Here is an 18,956-nt window from a genome sequence, read left to right on the forward strand (position 1 = left end):
TAATATAATATATACATATATATATATACATATATATATCCAGTCATCATTAATAGAATGCATTCTATATATACCTATCTGCTTATCCAACTTTTAGTAGGTACCTACTGTATACCTCTATTTATTCAACCGACGTGTTTGGGTGCCTGTTGTATGACAGGCACTGGGGATATAGCCATGAACAAGATAGACCCAACCCCTTCTCCACAAGTTAACAGTCTAGTGGAAGAGACCCTCCTACCAGGAAATTACAACCCAGACAGAGTAACACCATAATGATGTGCTGATATTTGTCCCTCACGTGGGCCTCAATGCCCCAGCCACGTGGCCCATCGCAACAGGGCATTGTGACCACTTTGTCAACTGACATTTATTGAGCAGCTCCCTTATACCAATAACTAGAGGCCTGGTGGGGTGGGAGGGTCCCTTAGCCCGGCCTGCGCCCTCTCGCAGTCCGGGAGCCCTCAGGGGATGTCTGACTGATGGCTTAGGCCCACTCCCCATGGGGAGTAGTCGGACATCCTTAGCGCTACTGCAGAGGCTGGAGAGGCTCCCGCCACCACCGCTGCACTCGCCAGCCGTGAACCCGACTTCTGGCTGAGCAGCGTTCCCCCTGTGGGAGCACACTGACCACCAGGAGCAGCTCCTGCATTGAGCAGGATCAGGCTGAAACCGGCTCTCTTGCAGGCCAGGCCAAGGGACCCCACTAGTGCATGATCAGGGTCGGGGAGGGATGCGGGAGGTTGGCCAGCCAGGGAGGGACCACAGGAGGGCTCCAGGGCATGTCTAGCCTGTCTTGCTCAGTCCCGATTGGCTGGACCCCAGCAGCAAGCTAACCTACCAGTCGGAGTGTCTGCCCTCTGGTGGTCAGTGCATGTCATAGCGAGTGGTTGAGCAGCCTTAGCATATCATTAGCATATTATGCTTTGATTGGTTGAACAGAGACCAGACACTTAGCATATTAGGCTTTTATTGTATAGAATAATTATACCAAGAATTATTGTTATTATTTTCGTTGTTACTAGTTTAAGTTGGAGGAGGTGCCTGCCCAGGCCTCAGGGGTCAGGGAAGGCTTACTGGAGGAAGTGCCAGGTAAGCTGCCACCTACACCATGAGCAGGCATCGGCAGTAAGGAGGAAGGGGGAGAAAGGCATTACAGGCAGGGGAACAGCATGTGCAAAGGCTCAGAGGCAAGGGACTTCAAGTTTAGTCAGGCTGGGGGTTGAGCTGGTCTCAGGCTATACATTCCAAGCTCTTCTTGGAGGACGTGTCCCAGCTGCCCCCCGGTTCTTGGCAGGACGAGGCCGTGGAACGCTGCAGCCACCCGGAGCCGCCCTGCGAACACTTTGGACAGAGGATCCTGGTCAAGTGTCTGTCACTTAAGTGAGTGTGCTCGCCTGCCCCCGTTCAGACATGCAAGGGGAACAGACAGCTAGATCACGGTGTGGCACACACTCGGTGCTCACTGCGAGAGCCGTGCCATTACCGTGTGCAGCCATGGGACCCGTGAGGCCATGGGCCTTTAGGCGGGAAATAAGACTTCCGTTTCCATTACTCAAAGCCACCAATCCTTAAGTGTGTGTACCAGGCTCTGTTCTCAGCCCATCCACGTACATTCACTCCGATCTTCACTAAACCTTGTGAAGTGGACACAAGTGGGGAAGCCAAAGCACAGAGTGACGAAGTCCCTGCGCCAAAATCACACAATCTGGGAGGCCAGAGGCCAGCACGCTCCCACTCTGTTGGCGGGACCCAGGTGGACGGGCGCTGGTGACGCTGGGGCTGGAGGCCCCCTCCACGGTCGCCCCCTGGGGAGCAGCCAAAAATGCGTGGGAACTGAGCTGAACAGGATGTGGCCTTGGACCTGAGCCTGGCCCTGCCCCTTCCCACCCTGAGTTCCTGTTGGCCAGGGACAGGAAAGAGAGGCCTGGTCTGGCTGGAGGCCCGGGTGGGCCGCCCGCCCCAAGCGCAAGGGTTGGGAATTGGCTCTGTGGGCTCATCCAGTCATTCAACACTCATTGAGTGCCTACTGTATACAGAGCATGTAATCGTGGGATGACCATACAGCACACACAAAGGAAGGGAGACATCTGGAGAGGGAAAAATGAGACCAAGAGGTGTGGCAGGGCTGGGCCATGCAGGAATTTGTTGTCAGGGAGCCTCACAATTTAAGTTCTAAGATGCTTCCTTAGAAGGTAGCTGGTGCCTAGGGGCCAGCAAGGCAGAGCAAGGGAGGGAGGCGGTTACAGTGGCCATTCAGGTGAGCGAAAATGGGACTCAGCCCAGGGTGGCACAGGTGACAAAGGACACCCCAGAGAGGGGAGACAGGGAGACCCGGGAGTCGAGAATGTAATTTGGGGGAGAGGGAATTGTTGTGCCCAAAGCTACCTCTCTACAAACTGAACAAGAGCCATGATTTTGGGGGGAGGGGTTTTGTGTGGGTTACTTACTGACGGGAGTGGGGAGGGGGGGGTAGAATCAGTGCCTCAGTTTCCTCTTGCGAAATGGGACAGGCCTTTCCTGCAAGCCCTTAAAGGGCAGTTCGTGTGGCTCAGTGGGAATTAGATGCCCCCCAAGGCTGCACCAAGGTGGGCGGGGCCTCAAGAGGGAGTCGGGGGTGTGGACGGCGGGAGTGTGGCAGGAACAGCCTGTGCCAGATCGCCCCCTCACCCACAGGTTCGAGATCGAGATTGAGCCCATCTTTGGCATCTTGGCCCTGTACGATGTGCGGGAGAAGAAGAAGGTAGGCGCCCCTTTCTTCCCCTTCCTGCCTCACTGCCCTCCTCGTTGCAAGGCTGTGGGCTTCCTGGAGGTGGTGACCCAGCTGCCTCTTGTGCCCCCAGATCTCGGAGAACTTCTACTTTGACCTGAACTCAGACTCTGTGAAGGGATTGCTGCGGGCCCATGGCACTCACCCGGCTATTTCCACCCTGGCCCGCTCTGCCATCTTCTCTGTGACCTATCCCTCGCCCGACATCTTCCTGGTCATCAAGGTGCCCACTGGGGCTGGGCAAGGAAGGGGTGGTAATGGTGATGTCACAGGCTCAGTCCCTACGGTCATGGAAGAACACAGACATGAGGAAGGATGATCAGGCCTCTTGTAGGGGAAGCTCAGGCAGTGGGGCAAGCCTGGAGGAGGCTCCTGACCCAACCCAGGTGAAGAGAAATCCCTGAGGGCTTCCATGGAGAGGTGACAGCTGAGCCAACACCCATGAGTGAGCAGCCTGTAGAGAAATGGCATCCTGGCCTAGGGGGACAGATGTTTAAAAATATATGTATGTATTTCTCATTTAAATTTGAGAGAGAGAGAGAGACATCGATTTGTTATTTCGCCTGTTAATTCATTCACTGGTTGATTCTTGTATGTGCCTGACTGGGGATAGAACCCACCATCTTAGTGTATCGGGACAATGCTCTAACCAACTGAGCTGCCTGGCCAGGGCCTAAAACATGTTTTTTAGTTGAGAATTTTTCAGTTTATTAGAGAAAAGACCTAATGGGCACATTTATTTGGGATATTGTTTCCAGGAGTGAGTTTAAATTTCCTTTCCCAAAGCATTCAGTTAGGTTACACGAATGACGTTACCTGAGCACCAATGGATAGGGACGGCTCACCGAGAGTCAGGCTTCACAGGGATTCCCCCCTGAGTCCTCACAGCAGCCCTGGGAGGTGGGGGTTGCCATGGCCCCATTTTACAGGTGGGGAAACTGAGGCACGGAGCAGGTGAGGGACCTGCTCAGGATCCCACAGCCCAGAGTGGTCAGGATTGAAGTCCAGTTCTTGTCACCCAGAGCCACGCTTGGAGTGGCCTCTGTTCCTACTGACAAGGAATTGTAGATGCAGGGAAATAGGGAGCCTTGGCTTTGGGGTGGGTTCAAAGGTGGGTGGGGGCAGCTGGCCAGGCAAGGGGGCTGCTAGCACTCAACCCCGAGGACAGTGGGAGCCATGGGAGGTGTTGGAGCAAGAGCTCTAGTGGATGGGTGTCTGGGGGCTCACGAGAGGCCCAGGAGGTTGGGGGTGTGGTGGGGAGGTCAGGCTCCCGCAGCTCCTCACTGGGCCTGCCTGCCCCTCAGCTGGAGAAGGTATTACAGCAGGGAGACATCAGCGAGTGCTGTGAGCCCTACATGGTGATGAAGGAGGTGGACACAGCCAAGGTAAGCGGTGGAGGCTGGACCTGGTGGTGAACGTCCCGCCCCCCTCACCCCCCACCCCAACCTTGCATTCAGCAGGCCTGGGGCACTGAGCTTGTGGGTCTCGGAGGGTCTCCCCACAGAACAAAGAGAAGCTGGAGAAGCTTCGCCTCGCGGCCGAGCAGTTCTGCACCCGCCTGGGCCGCTACCGAATGCCATTTGCCTGGACGGCCGTGCACTTAGCCAACATCGTGAGCAGCGCTGGGCAGCCAGACCGGGACTCCGACTCCGAGGGCGGTGAGAAGGCGGGGCTGGTGGCCCGGGGGCGGGGCTACTGGGGGAAGGAAGGGGCGCCCTCTGCTGGCCGGACTCTGTACAGGCTAAGTCTCCAAGTTTCTCCTTCCCTGCCTCTCACCCCTGTCCCCCTCCATCCATCACCGTCACTGCTGCCCCTAGAGCGCCGACCCGCCTGGACTGACCGCCGCCGTCGGGGGCCCCCAGATCGGACGAGTAGCGGGGATGACACCTGCAGCTTCTCCAGTTTCCGCCCGGCCACACTAACTGTCACCAACTTCTTTAAACAGGTGTCATAGCCACAGGGGAGGGGGCGAGGGGAGGGGCGCCGAGGGACACCCCCGTGGTCGCACAGGCCCCGGGGGACCCGGCTCATGGATGCGGGTCTGGTGCAGGAGGCCGAGAGGCTCAGTGATGAGGACCTCTTCAAGTTCCTGGCTGACATGCGGCGCCCGTCGTCCTTGCTACGGCGTCTGCGGCCTGTGACCGGTGCGTGCTGCACCCCATAAGCAAGAGGTGTCACTCAGCAAACCCTGACCACCCGCTGTGTCTGACCCTGGGGGCTCCACAGGGACCATGATAGACAAATCCCCAGCTTCAGAGGCTGGACCTTCCAGTGGGGCCACAGATTAGAAACAATAAATAAGGCAGATATTGGGCCAATTGGGGGATGTAGTGGCTGGGGGGCCATGGATCCCGAGGGCAGAGCTGATCCAATGTGGGGACAAGAGGTGGGAGTTGAGGGTGACTTCTGGCCTTGATACCTGAAGGACAGCCACCAGAGGGCATTGTGGGGGAGTTTGAGCTGGGACCCCAAAGTCCAGAGAGGGTGGGGCCTGGCTCGGAGGCTCCTAGGCAGGTGCAAACTGGCTCCCCTCCCCAGCCCAGCTCAAGATCGACATTTCCCCGGCCCCCGAGAACCCCCACTTCTGCCTGTCCCCGGAGCTGCTTCATGTCAAGCCCTACCCAGACCCCAGGGGCCGGCCCACCAAGGAGATCCTGGAGTTTCCCACCCGTGAGGTCTACGCCCCCCACACAAGCTACAGGTACAGCTCTGGGGCCCAGTTGGGCACTTGAATGGGGGGCATTCAGGCATCATGCAAAGTGAGGCCCCCTTTGTCCCAGACACACACAGACACTCGGAGTGAGATGCCACTGTTGCTTTAATGGGTATGTAGGCATGAAGGGACACATGTCTTTCCTTCACTCCTCCTCCGTGGGGCCGTGTCTTCTGTCTTCGCCCCCACCTGCTTCTGTCTCTGATCCAGGGCCGGAAGCGGGGCCCGACAGCCTGGCTGACCCCAGCAGACAGGCAGCTCCTCACTGTGCAGGGGCCGCATGGGGCGTGGCAGCGTCCCTAGGTGTACATGGCTGGTCCTCAGTGCTGCCAGGCAGGCTCAGGCTGGGAGCGCCGCTGTGTGGAGTCTGGAAGGGAGATGAGGCTCAGCCAAGGTGGGGAGTGGGGGGCACCCTGCTTCCCTGCACACCCCCAACCCAGTGGCCCTACATGCCAGCCCCCACCAGGCTCACCTTTCCTGGATCTGTCGCAGCCGGTGCTGCTGTGCCACCATCTCCCGCCTCTGTCGCTGCACGTGGCCCGTGAGGGCCCACAGGATGTGGCTCTGCTTGTCAGCACGGGCCTGTGGGGTCAAGACAGAAACCTCAGCTGGGGCTGCCTCACCTCCCATCCCTTGATCCTACCCAGCCCCCTCTCCTCATTGCATTTGTGTGACCCAGCACGTCACTGCCACTCTCAGGCCTCAGCTTCCCTAGCTGTAAAATGGGGAAGAAATGGGACTCACTTGGTAGCATTATGAGCATGATATGGATTATTAAAGGACACACAACAGTGCTGGGTACTTCCTGAACACGCAAGAAATGTTGCCAGTTTCTCTAAAAGTATGCATTTATTGAGTACCTAGCCTCTTCCTGGCCCCACGCTGAGTATCTTGTCTGCACTGAGTCCCTGACTCCACTCTGAGACATCAATTGTTGACCTTATTGCAAGTGGAGAAACTGAGACAGGGAAAGGGACGTGGGTTTCGCCCAGGGTCCCACCGGGTGCTGGGAAGCTGACCTGGGTGAGGGGGATCTCTGGGACTTGCTCTAAAAGCAGCTTCTGTGAGTCCCTGGCTCCACTCTGAGACATCAATTGTTGACTGTATTGCAAGTGGAGAAACTGAGACAGGGAAAGGGACATGGGTTTCGCCCGGGGTCCCACCGGGTGCTGGGAAGCTGACCTGGGTGAGGGGGATCTCTGGGACTTGCTCTAAAAGCAGCTTCTGACTGGGAAGCAGGGTCTCAACTCCCCCAGGACTGGGAGCCCCTTACCTTCAAAGCCTCGAATTCTTGATGGGCCCGGCCCAGCCAGGCACCTCTCAGCCGGACTTCCAGCTGTCGCATGTTCTCCCGCAGCACCTGCTGCCCCTGGGCCGCCTTCCCCAGCGCCCGGGCCGTGGCCTCTGCCTGCAGCTGCAGAGCATCCTCTTCCACCTGCAGAGCATCGATAGGGAGACGGTAACAGGATGACCAACTTGTCTTTGTTTGCCTGGGTCATGCCTGGTTTTAACACTGAAATTGCTATATTCCAGGAACCCCCCTCTTCCCGGGCAAACCCAGACAGTTGGTCACCCTACACATAACTCCAGGGCAGATCCTCACCCGCCCCAGGGGGTCAGAAAGCAGTGCTCACCTGCATCTCCCGCAAGCTTGCGCGTAGCTCCTGGGCCGCATCCCAGCCCTGGCTGACTTCCTGCCCCAGGAGCCCCAGGGCACGGCCGTACAGGCCTATGCTGTGCTGGGCCTCCATCAGCCGTGCATCCGTGGTCTTGTACACGCCATTGAGGGCCTGGCCCAGCTGCAGGGCCCCGTGGAAGAGCAGGGTCAGCTCCTCGTGCTGTGCCGGCTCCACGCTGCCCACGGGGGCCGCAGAGGCCGGCCAGACCATCGTCAGCAGGGAACACAGCAGACACAGAGCGAGCATGGCCGTGGCTGAGTGGCTGGAGGTGCGGTCACGGCGCCACTGCTGCCTTTTATGCCTCAGCGCCCCTTCAACCCCCGGTCAATCGTTAACCAGCCAGTCGGGTGTCTGTGTTGTGCAAGGGCCTGGCAGCGGTGCAATGGTTGCATCAGGCGAGCGTCCAGCGGGGCCATGCTGGAGTCACGCAGGCTGGGGCTGAGGCCAGGTGTGGGCTGGGGGCACTGGGGGAGGACAGGCCCAGGTGCTGGGGGACCAAGGAGCTCTGAGCTCTGGTTTCCCCGCCTGCAGACGGACACGGCAGTGACGGTAATAATAGTGAGGCCTTTATGAGTTTCCCCAGTTTGCTCAGAGCTGTGCCCTTGATGACAGTAACTGAGCACGTGCCCTTCCCACACGCCCCTGAGGCCGGCGTCTTTGTCGGCCTGGTTGAGAACCGGGGGAGTGGGTGCAGGTGGCAGAGACTCTGCCAAGGCCACACGGTCCGACTTCGAGACCCACACATGCCCCGGATCCATGCGAGCTGCCAATCTTTCCCCTGGGCAAGCGCCTCGCTCTCCTTGCCTGTGAAAGGGGGTGACATGAGTCTTGCCTCACAAGCTGCTTGTGAAAAGTAAATGAGCTGTTTCACGGTGAGTGCTTAACCGGAGCCTGGCACTCGGGTGCCCCCTCGGTGGTTGGTGCAATCATTGTCATGACTGTTACCGTCCTTGGTATTGTTACAGCGGCTCAGCTGGGAGGGTCGATGCCCCCATTACAGAGGCGGGGAAACGGAAGCCCAGAGGGAGGTCGGGGCTGGCACAGAGTCACCCCCGGGAGAGAGGCCGACCTCTGACCCCAGCCAAGCCCCTACGCCGGTTCCCGGCTCAGTTTTCCCACCTGAGAGACAAGCGATGTAACGAGGGGCCTCTCCTGGGGGAAGGGGTGGAAGGCCCCTGAGCGGGTGAGGGGCAGGTCAGCCCGGGCAGGGCTTATCCTGACCATGGGCCACCGGGGCCACCTTGGAACTCAGCCCTGAGCACCCATGTGGCCCCTGCCCTTGCCTCATTAGTGTCCCCAAAGGCCTCTGTGTTTCCACCTTCTGCCACAGTTTCCCTGTCTACGCTCCGAGGCTGCCCATCTGTCCCCAGCTCCCTGCCAGTCACATTTCCGAACTGTGCCCCTAATTGCCCCTCGCCCAGCCCTCGGTGCCTCGGCCGTGTGGCCGCTGTCCTGTGTCCCAGGCCAGGCTTGTTCCAGGAGCCCAGCCGCCTCTGTCCCTTTGACACCCCCTCCCCTGCCCCTGTCCCTACAGGAACCTGCTCTACGTGTACCCGCACAGCCTCAACTTCAGCAGCCGCCAGGGCTCCGTGCGCAACCTCACCGTGCGAGTGCAGTACATGGCGGGCGAGGACCCCAGCCAGGCCCTGCCGGTCAGTGGCTGGGCCCGGGAGAGGTGGGTGAGGTGTCCCTTCCCGGCCCCTCATGGCCCTGCTCCCCCAGGTCATCTTTGGCAAGTCCAGCTGCAGCGAATTCACCCGGGAGGCCTTCACGCCGGTGGTCTACCACAACCAGGGGCACTGGTGGGGGGACAGCAGCAGGAAGAGGGGAGGGAAGGGCAGGTTCCAGAAATGCTAGTGGGGGAACCCGAGGCAGAGAGCAGAGACAGTGGGGTCTGCAGCTCTGGGGGGACACGTGACCGGGGGGTTGGGGCAGACCAGTGGGGTCCCCGTCCCCTGAACGCCAGCCCGGCCCTGCCAGGTCCCCTGAGTTCTATGAGGAGTTCAAGCTGCATCTTCCAGCCTGTGTGACCGAGAACCACCACCTGCTCTTCACCTTCTACCACGTCAGCTGCCAGCCCCGGCCTGGCACAGCCCTGGAGACTCCCGTGGGCTTCACGGTGAGGCCCCCCACCAGCCTGCCTCCCCCTCCCCAGCCCGCCTGGCCCCTGCCCGGTCCTCCCCTGACCCCCAGCCTCTTCCTAGTGGATCCCACTGCTGCAGCACGGCCGCCTGAGGACCGGCCCCTTCTGCCTCCCCGTGTCCGTGGACCAGCCCCCGCCCAGCCCCTGCCCTCCTCCCCTGACCCCCAGCCTCTTCCTAGTGGATCCCACTGCTGCAGCACGGCCGCCTGAGGACCGGCCCCTTCTGCCTCCCCGTGTCCGTGGACCAGCCCCCGCCCAGCTACTCCGTGCTCACACCTGACGTAAGTGCTCTGGCCCCGTGCCTCCCACCGCCCTGGTCCCCGAGGCTCCCTGGGCTCCTGCCTCGCGGTCCCCCGGGAATGCATTGCCCACCTTCCCTACTTTCCTGGTGGTTCCCCATTCGTGCCCTGCCTTCCTTGCCGTCAGCACCTCTGGGAGCCGTGTTGTCCTCTGTCAGGGCCAGGGCCCCGGGCTGCCTCCTCACTCCTGCTCTTGCCTCTGTGTGTCCTATGGCCCCTGTGTCCCTCCCTGTCCCCTCCTACCCCTGCCTCCTAGTGCCCCTGCCTCTCCACTCACTGTCCCCCCCTAGCAACCCTGCCCACCTTCCTGATCACTGTCCCCCAGGAGTACTTCAGGGCCAATCATCCCCACCCCCTCCGTGAATACTCCGTCACCCTCACGCAGTTCACTCGTGCCCCTGGGGCCTCCATCTTGCATGATCCTATTTTCTGATTCATTCCCTTCCATTGATGTTCATCTTGGGTCTCCAGTGGAACCCCACAGTGCTCCCTCCTAACTGCCCTCACCCCCATCTCTGGGCTGGGCTGGGGGCAGGGTGCCCAGCTGCTCCCCCAGGCAGGGCCGTGCTGAGGCTGTGGTGTTGCAATCGTTGAAATGCCTGGAGCCGGTGGCCTGACCAGTGGGGGAGGGCCAGTCAGTGCCCACAGGTGTGTCCCTCCCACAGGTGGCGCTGCCGGGCATGCGCTGGGTGGACGGCCACAAGGGCGTGTTCAGCGTGGAGCTCATGGCTGTGTCCTCCGTGCACCCCCAGGTAGGTGTTAGGACAGGAACCAGGAGTTGGGCAACAGTTCCCACTGACCGGGGAGAGGCCTGGCCTCGGGCCATGGACAGACTTCAGTCAGCTGGACCTGTCTCCCAGGAGGCTGCTGACTCAGGCAGGGAGCCGTGCCAGTGGCTCCCCCAGCCAGGGCGTTGGCCCTTTGCACGGCCTCTCCTCCCCCCATCTGTCCCCTGCTATTTCGGTGGTTCCTTCCCCCCTCTCCTCCCTCCCTTCCTCTAGTGCAGTGGTTCTCAACCTTCCTGATGCCGCGACCCTTGAATACAGTTCCTCATGTTGTGGTGACCCCCAACCATAAAATTATTTTCGTTGCTACTTCATAACTGCAATTTTGCTACTGTTATGAATCGTCATGTAACTATCTGATATGCAGGATGTATTTTCATTGTTACAAATTGAACATAATTAAAGCATAGTGATTAATCACAAAAACAATATGTAATTATATATGTGTTTTCCGATGGTCTTAGGCGAACCCTGTGAAAGGGTTGTTCGACCCCCAAAGGGGTCGAGACCCACAGGTTGAGAACCGCTGCTTTAGTGTCTCATCCCTGTCCTTATTTATTATCAATTCATTGATCCCCGGCCTTAGTGCCTCTGCCCATTCAGCCCCCAACTCAATCCCCTGGGGCTTCCTGGACCAGGGCCCTGGCCCCTTCCCACTCACCCCAGCCCCCCCGCCCAGGACCCATACCTGGACAAGTTCTTCACCCTGGTGCATGTCCTGGAGGAGGGCGCCTTCCCGTTCCGGCTCAAGGACGGCGTGCTGAGCGAGAGCACTGTGGAGCAGGAGCTGCGGGCCAGCCTGGCGGCCCTACGCCTCGCAAGCCCCGAGTTCCTCGTTGCCTTCTCTCACCACGTGCTGGACAAGCTCGTACGTCTGGTCGTGCGGCCCCCTATCATCGGCGGCCAGATCGGTGAGCAGGCACGGCCTCGGACCTCAGTTTCCCCACCTGGAAAATGGCCCCTCAGTCCCCTGGGCCTGGGTGACTTCCTCTAGCCCATTTATCTCTCTGGCCTCCGTTTTCCCATCTGGAAAGTGACCTCAGCCCACTGAGCTGAGAGCTGGTCTCCTGTGACCCTTCGATGGCCACATGACCCCTTGGACCCTAAAGTCTCTCTCAGGGAGGTAGGAGGCCCTGGGCCCTGGAATTTGACCTCTGCTCTGCCCGGCAGTGAACCTGGGCCGTGGAGCTTTTGAAGCAATGGCCCATGTAGTCAGCCTCATCCATCGGAGTCTAGAGGCTGCCCAGGACGCCCGCGGTCACTGCCTACTGCTGGCGGCCTATGTCTACTATGCCTTCCGACTGCCTGGCACGGAGCCCGGCCTCCTGGGTGGTGAGTATTGGTGGGAGAATCTGGGGGACAGGCAATATCTGGGAGGAGAGCATCCTAGACAAAGGGAACGGCATGTACACAGGTTCTGAGGCCACACAGGCCTCGGTTGGTCTGGACAGCTTGCAAGTTTTGCTCCACCCCCGGGGTCTGGTATCTGCCTGCTTGCTGGCAGGTGACTCAGCCAATCAGCCAGCAGGGACTCAAGCAGGGCCCTCCTACAAGCTCTATAACTTGGGCAAGTGACTTCACCTCTCTGAGCTTGTTTTCCCGTTTGTAAAACATCAATAAAGTGCCCCGCGTTCCTGGGGGTGCTGGTAATAGGAGATGACATGGTAACCCATGCAAAATGCTTGGTACAGTGGGTACTCAATCAAGTCGGATGTTTTTCTCATTTGCTCAATAACTAATAGGAACCACTCCCTTCTCTGGGCACTTACTATGTGCCAGGCACTGTGCTCGGTGTTTTTTAGTCTCCCCCAAAATTGTTATGAGGCAGCAGCCATTCTCACACTCATTTTACAGGCGAGGCACCTCGAGGCTCATAACAAGAAAATGACTTCACCAAAGGCAGCCCGCTGGGAAGGGGTAGGTCATCAGGGTGGTAGGCAGGTGGTGACCGTATTCCCTCCCTGCTCAGGGGCCCCTCCGGTGGCAGTGCAGCCTGCCACGCTGGCCCGTGGCCCCGGCCGCCCTGCCAGCCTCTACCTGGCTCGCTCTAAGAGCATCAGCAGCAGCAACCCTGACCTGGCCGTGGCCCCTGGCTCTGTGGACGACGAGGTCTCCCGCATCTTGGCCAGCAAGGTAGGGCAAGGGGGATCCTGGAGCCTCCGGCCTCAGTGCCGTGGTTGCCAGGTGGGTGGGTGAAGGACCTCAGTGTTGGTGGAGGACAGGAAACAGCAGACAGGGGCGTGGACACAGGCTGGACCCTGGGCCGGAGAGCGGCTGTGGCTGTCACAGGTTGGGAGCTAGGACTTGGTTTACACTGGCTCTATACTCTGGGGCTGACTTAAGGATGGGTGGCTGGGGCTTGGCCTGGTGGTGAAAACATATGTACCACACACATACACAGATGCATATATGTGCGTGCCCTGCATGTGTACACACATGGGGTGCTCATGCATGTGTGTGGGTGCATATACGTGTGTGCCCCATGTGCGTACATACTGGGAGGCACATATACATGTGTGCCCTATGCATGTAAATATACAGGTCACGAATATGTTTGCCCCATAGGTGTACATGCATGGAGCACAGGTATATGTGTGCCCCATGTGTGTATGTTCACAAATGCATATACGTGTGTGTCTCACGCACGTGTGAACACAGGTTCATATACTCATGCACCCCATGCACGTAATGCACACCAGTTTTCCAGGGTTGCATGTGGATGCCTACATGGGCACACATATATATGGTCCAGGGTAGTGTTCACACTTGTTGTTTTTTAAAGATTTTTAATTCATTTTTAGAGAGTGGATGGGAGAGGGAGAGAGAGAGAAAGAGAGAGAGAGAGAAACATCAATGTGAGAGCAAAACATCAATCAGCTGCCTACTTCACACCCCGCCCTGGGGATCGAGCTCGCAACCCGGTCATGTGCCCTGACTGTTAATCAAACCAGCAACCTTACGGTGAACAGGGCGATGCCCAACCAACGGAGCCACACCGGCCGGGGCACACCCTTGGTTTTTTATGCTGGTTTCTTTGTCGTCTGCCCATGGATTCTACCACTGACCCGTGTATCTCCAGGGTATCGACCGCTCACACTCCTGGGTGAATTCTGCCTATGCTCCAGGAGGCAGCAAGGCTGTGCTGCGCCGGGCGCCCCCTTATTGTGGGGCCGACCCCAGACAGGTGCCCTCCCTCCCTGCCCCTGCACGCGTGTGACCCCACCTCAGCATGAGCTCCTCCTAAGTCCTGGCTGCGGCTGACTAACCTAGGGGGACTGCCTGAAGGAGGAGGTGGCCCCTTCTGCTTTGTTTGGATCTGTGGAGTCGGTGCGGTAGGCATCACAGGGTCATCGTAAACTGCTGCCACATGGACCACAGCCTCAGGCAGAGACAGAAGGAAGGGATGGGTGGTGTGTACATGGCATGTAAATGATATGCAAATCCAACCACTGTAACCTCACTGCCCCGCATGGCCGATTTCTATCCCTTTAATCCACTCTGTTCAGGAGGCTCTCAACTGTTCCCTTGACATAGCAACCTGAATGGTCCCAAGGGGACAAAACTGAGCGTCTGGGCTCCCCCGTCCTGTTTCAGACAAAGGGGAGCCCTGTGGGCGGCTCCCTTTCTCCTACCCTATCCCAGGTACCTCGTATGCAGGGGGCTTTGCTTTCAGGCAGACTTGGGTGTGAATCCTGGCTCTGCTGTGGGCTCGCCCTGCACCCCAGGCTCTGAATTTTCAGATGTGATTAAGATTCTAAGGAAAGTGCTCAGCACAGCAGTCTTGAGCCCAGGAGAGAGTTAGGCCGTTGCAGGTGGGATGTTGTTAGTGACATAGATCCCCGGCCCAGCCTCACCCCTGAGCCGCCAGCTAGTTGGGGAGCCAGGCACCACGCAAACAAGCGCACCAGCGTGTGAGTGCAGTGTGCAATGCCCAGAAGGAGACAAAGGGGACCACCTGCCTCCCTCTGGGTGGTCTGCGGCTTCTCTCCAGAGAGAGAACATGTTTTGCTGGGACCTGAAGGGTAAGATGGAGCCAGGAAGCCAGAGGGGCTGGTTTCCTGCCCATGTGGGCCTAGGCCCTGTTCCAGCTCCGTGCCGTCACTCAGGCGACCTGCACTGCATGGTGGTCCAGGCGACTGTTAGCAGCATGGGCAGGGGGACTTCTGGACAGACTTTCCAGATTGCTGGGAATCTGGGTTTATGGGTCCTGCCAGCCCCCCTGCATTTTTAACAGGACTCCCCCCACTGCCCTCCGATCTCTGAGGTGTCAGCTGGGCCTTGAAGATCACATAGGATGTGATGAGATGGCAAGAGGGTGGGCATTCCAGGTAGGAGGGGGCACCGAGGCTGGCCTTTGCAGTGGTTGCTGAGAAGCCAGGGTGTGTGGCTGGGATTGTGGGAGTTGGGGGGACCTCCACTGCCAAGGCAGGGGTCCCAGGGCTGGGCCGCCTCCATCATTGGACCTGTTCTCCCTGCCAGCAGCCTCACCTCCTGACCAACAAAGGAGGAGGGGAGAGTGGAGCTTTAGTCCCCATACCCATTTCACAGATGGGGACAACTGAGGCCTAGTAAGGCCCCAAGGAAGGCTGGAGTGGGGCCAGGCCTGGAACCCAGGACTCTCAGCTGCTCCTCCTGCTTCTCATCACCATCTACCTCCTCTGTCCTAGAATTCCTCCTCTTTCTCCTCTTCCTTCCTCTCTTCAACCTTTTCTGTCTATATTCTCCCTCCTCCACATCTATGGCCTCCCTCTTCTTTCTCTGTCTACCCCTGAACTCACTGACTCCCTCATACTCTCCACCCTTGTCCATACTCACTCTCACCTCCTCTGACCACACTCACTCTTCACCATCTACAATGATTTTACCTTCTCCACCTACACTCTTCCCATCCATTCTCTCACCTATGTCTCTGCCGGGTCCTGCTCCATCCATGCTCACCTCTGTACTCCCTGCCTATGGGCTCTCCGGCCCACATCCTAACTGTTCTGTTCACCCTGCTTTCCACCTCCTTGCTGTGTCTTCCTTATTCTCATCTCCCTCACACTCTTTCCTTCTCCATCCACACCCCCACTGCCTGTCCACACGGACACATCTTTCCTCTGTCCATACCACCTACCCACACTAACCCCTCCTTGCCATCCCACCCTCTTCACTCCATCCCATCATAGGCCATCGACCGCAGCTCTACCCGAACCTCTTCCTACCTCGAGAGCTCCTCCTCCGCCCCACCAGCCACCCAGCCGAGACCCACTGTGCCGAAGGTAGTGGGAAGCAGGGGTGGGTGGCGCAGTTTTGGCCTGGGCCCGGCAAAGGGGTCCAGAGCTCCCATCCCCTGAGCCCAGCAGGGCCTGGAGAGCCCCGGGAAAGGGCACATCTGACTCCTGCCCCCTCTCTCTTGCATGGCCTCCTGCTGCTCTAACCCCAAGCCCTCCAGCTTCATCCTCCCCCTTCATGCTCTCAGAGGGGGTTGGGGCGGGCCCCTCAGCTCTCTGTGACCCCTGCCCCTGCCCCTGCCTCCAGCTGCTTCACGAGGAGCTGGCTCTGCAGTGGGTGGTGAGCGGCAGTGCCGTGCGCGAGGCCGTCCTGCAGCACGCCTGGTTCTTCTTCCAGCTCATGGTGAGACACCTCCTCCAGCCCGAGAGCAAGAGGCCCCAGGGGAGACTCGCCCTGGGAGGGAAGCCCCCTGAGATTTTGCCTGAGACCCCTGAGAAATGGCTTCGAGACCCCCCACATAGGGACAGATAAGAGACCCCTAAAGGGATCGTTCCCTGGAAAGAGGCCCCGTAAACTCCCTCCATAGAGAAGGCCCTCCCTCACCTTTCCTGTGGGGCTGTCAGCAGAGGTCCCTAACCAGTGAGGAGACACCCCCACCCCAAGAGATACCCCCAGACAGAGAAGGAAACCCCTGTGGAACTCAAGACCCCTCCTGACTCCAAGCCCCACCCCCAGTCAGGTGGGCCTTCAGAGTCCCACTCAGGGCTCCCTCAAACCCACCCCTCAAGCCCTGTGCTCCCCCAGACCTTACCCCAGGAGACCTGCTTCAGCCCCTCCCACGGGCTCAGCCTCAGACCCACTCGGGCTCTGCCCATGGCCTTCTCGAGTCCTCCCCACGGCCTCAGGCCCTGCCCTCAGCTCAGAGCTATGACGGGGCTCAAGCCCCACCCAGGACCCCTACGCCCACCTTTACCTCCCCTCCCCTGCTGCTAAAATACCATTTGCAGCTCCTCAAGCCCCACCCCCACTTGGCGAGCCCCTTCTGCCACAGCCCCTCAAGCTCTCACCCGGCCCCCACCCGGCCCCCAGGTGAAAAGCATGGCCCTGCACCTGATTCTGAGCCAGCGGCTGGACTCGCCCCGTAAGCTTCGCTTCCCCGTGCGTTTCCTGGATGACATCGCGGCCCTGGTGGGCTCTGTGGGCCTGGAGGTCATCACCCGGGCCCACAAGGTAAAGGTGAAGGGGCCTCAGTGGGGGAGGGGCTCGGGGCACCAGTCCTGCCAGCTTCCTGGCTGCAAGGCCACCAGTCCCATTTGCTGGATGGGTCTGTTCGTGCACTGTCATTTCTTTTTTTAAAAAAGAAATGTATTTTTATTAATTTCAGAGAGGAAGGGAGAGGGAGAGAGAGAGAAACATCAATGATGAGAGAGAGTCATTGATCAGCTGCCTCCTGCACACCCCCTACTGGGGATCGAGCCCGCAACCCAAGCATGTGCCCTTGACTGGAATCGAACCCGGGACCCTTCAGTCTACAGGCTGACGCTCTATCCACGGAGCCAAACCAGCCAGGGCCAATGTCATTTCTTAAGTACCTACTGTGTGCACATCCCTGTGCTGGGCACTAGAGACACAGCAGTGAACAAAACAGATGCCAATCCTTGCCCTCATGGCGCTATGAGGGAGAGACTTGAAGGAGTGAGGGGGCAATCTATTTGATGTCTGGGGGAAGAGCGTTTCAAGCAGGGGGAATAGCAAGTGAAAAGGCCATGAGGTAGGACGGTGCCTGGGCTGTTGGAGGAGCAATGAAGTGGTGGGTGTGGCTGGAACAAAGGGAGCAAATCAGGAACGGGAGTTGGAGAAGGCAGAGAAGTGACGGATCCATGAGCCCTTACCACAGTGTCAGTATACAGTAAGTGCTCAATCATGGGCATTAGTGTTCTGAGACCTTGACACCTATCCAGGCCCTGGGTCCCTAGTTCCCATGCCCTCAGGAGCTAGGTGGGTAATACTAATGATAGTCATCTTGAGCCTTTATTGAGCACTTACTGTGTATCTAACACTTGAGATGAAGCACATGTTTAAATTCTCCCAACAGCCCCATAAAGTTTGTATTATTATCTCCATTTTACTGATGGAGAAATGGGCAGAGAATGACTAACAACCTGCCACCACACACCCGAGAAGGGCAGAATTGGGGATCTGATCCCAAGCCACCGGGTCCAGAGCCCACACCCTTATCATCAGCTTCAGTTGGGCAAGCGGGGCCGATGAAGGACCAGCGGGCGTGTGCTCAGTCGCTGTGGCCAGAATGTCTCATTTGAAAAGTGCAATGGGGCTTCTGGATTTGATGGGAACTTTCCAGATTTTTGAAACACCAGCCTGGCCCGAGCCAGCCCTTGTGCAATCCCTTGCGACCTCTGGGCTGGTCTCGAAGGTCTCGACCTTGTTCCACTGGAGCCTCCCCTAAGCACTGACATTCCCAGGGGCTGACCCAGATGATGAGGAAACCGCCCTGGGAAAGGGTTGCAGGGCAGAACAATGCCCCTGAGAAGCGCCGTCGGCACGGCTGCTAGTGGGGCATCGGTGACGGCCACAGTGGTCTCACGCATGGAGCTCAGGGAGCCAGGCAGACCCAGCCCCTGCCCCACGGCGGGCTCAGAGCCCCAGCAGGTTTTGTGTCGTGTTGCTTTGGGTCGCCGGGAACTAAGAGTCACAGAGGCCGACTTGTGAGGCCGGAGTGGCTGGTGAGAGCCCGAGGGCTTCTCTCAAAACAGCACCCCATTCAACTGTCTTCGACACATGGAATTGTCTGAGATCCTTTGGTTTATTGTGGTTCCCCCACGGGAAGCTGAGCGCTGTACAAGCAGTCCATGCTCATTATATCAGTTAGGGCAGAGGTTAATTTGCTCAAACATAATCACAAGTGGTTTAAAAGGGCCCCAAGTTTATTTCTGAGCATAAGTGGGCCGTGGGGGCTCCATAGTGTGGGCCTGGCGCCCCCACATCGGGCACCTGGCGGGCTGTGGGAGCAGGAAGACCTGGCCACAGTCCTTCCCCTCATCCCATTGGCCAGAATGTGACCCGATCACATGGTTATTCTCGGCTGCAAGGAAGGCGGGGAAATAAATCCAGTGTTTACCGCCCTCTGAACTCACACCCTGAGAGATGGGAAGGAGGATCCAGGGGGGAGTCAGCAGCCAGTTTTCTCCATCCATGTTGTTATTTAAATCTGGGGAGAGAGGAAAGAACATCTGTCCTATCCGTGCCCTGAGGGGTGTAGCCTGTACGTGTGGGGAAGGGCGGGCTGGTCCGAGGGCGGAGACAACCAGGAAAGCCTGGAGTGGCCAGAGTGG

General features: G+C 58.6%; 2 protein-coding genes across 3 annotated transcripts in view; one reads left to right on the forward strand and one right to left on the reverse strand.

Moving 5' to 3' along the window:
- DOCK6 (dedicator of cytokinesis 6) overlaps positions 1-18,956 on the forward strand; it is a gene marked incomplete at its 5' end in the record, with an annotated part of 37,726 nt that overhangs the window by 4,286 nt on the left and 14,484 nt on the right. The window contains 20 exons of the mRNA XM_014535732.1: positions 1,298-1,383; positions 2,677-2,743; positions 2,844-2,993; positions 4,075-4,155; positions 4,275-4,428; positions 4,588-4,715; positions 4,821-4,914; positions 5,309-5,471; positions 8,697-8,814; positions 8,885-8,952; positions 9,140-9,281; positions 9,485-9,586; positions 10,270-10,356; positions 11,069-11,300; positions 11,560-11,721; positions 12,359-12,522; positions 13,469-13,573; positions 15,558-15,650; positions 15,910-16,005; positions 16,693-16,833. Coding sequence (XP_014391218.1) covers positions 1,298-1,383; positions 2,677-2,743; positions 2,844-2,993; positions 4,075-4,155; positions 4,275-4,428; positions 4,588-4,715; positions 4,821-4,914; positions 5,309-5,471; positions 8,697-8,814; positions 8,885-8,952; positions 9,140-9,281; positions 9,485-9,586; positions 10,270-10,356; positions 11,069-11,300; positions 11,560-11,721; positions 12,359-12,522; positions 13,469-13,573; positions 15,558-15,650; positions 15,910-16,005; positions 16,693-16,833 — 2,433 coding nt within the window. The remainder of the gene's footprint in view (positions 1-1,297; positions 1,384-2,676; positions 2,744-2,843; positions 2,994-4,074; positions 4,156-4,274; positions 4,429-4,587; positions 4,716-4,820; positions 4,915-5,308; positions 5,472-8,696; positions 8,815-8,884; positions 8,953-9,139; positions 9,282-9,484; positions 9,587-10,269; positions 10,357-11,068; positions 11,301-11,559; positions 11,722-12,358; positions 12,523-13,468; positions 13,574-15,557; positions 15,651-15,909; positions 16,006-16,692; positions 16,834-18,956) is intronic.
- Positions 5,510-7,560, reverse strand: ANGPTL8 (angiopoietin-like 8). 2 transcript variants are annotated; one of them, XM_014535728.1, is made up of 4 exons: positions 7,118-7,560; positions 6,757-6,918; positions 5,956-6,065; positions 5,510-5,782 (listed from the first exon to the last, which is right to left on the reverse strand). In XM_014535728.1, exons 1-4 carry the CDS (start codon positions 7,406-7,408, stop codon positions 5,746-5,748), a joined length of 600 nt encoding a protein of 199 aa, XP_014391214.1. In that variant the 5' UTR covers positions 7,409-7,560; the 3' UTR covers positions 5,510-5,745. The 2 variants fall into 2 exon arrangements, with proteins under 2 accessions (XP_014391214.1, XP_005861443.1); XM_005861381.2 differs by having other exon boundaries at positions 5,515-5,850; positions 7,118-7,559.

Source organism: Myotis brandtii, unplaced genomic scaffold (genome assembly GCF_000412655.1).
Source record: "Myotis brandtii unplaced genomic scaffold, ASM41265v1 scaffold1496, whole genome shotgun sequence".
In the NCBI taxonomy this organism is placed as follows: domain Eukaryota; kingdom Metazoa; phylum Chordata; class Mammalia; order Chiroptera; family Vespertilionidae; genus Myotis; species Myotis brandtii.

Coding starts and splice junctions, on each gene's coding strand:
- ANGPTL8 (XM_014535728.1), bottom strand. CDS start 7,408: ATGCTCGCTCTGTGTCTGCTGTGTTCCCTGCTGACGATGGTCTGGCCG. Junction 6,919..7,117: donor CAAGCTTGCGGGAGATGCAG/GTGAGCACTGCT, acceptor GATGCTCTGCAG/GTGGAAGAGGATGCTCTGCA. Junction 6,066..6,756: donor AAGAATTCGAGGCTTTGAAG/GTAAGGGGCTCC, acceptor TTGACCCCACAG/GCCCGTGCTGACAAGCAGAG.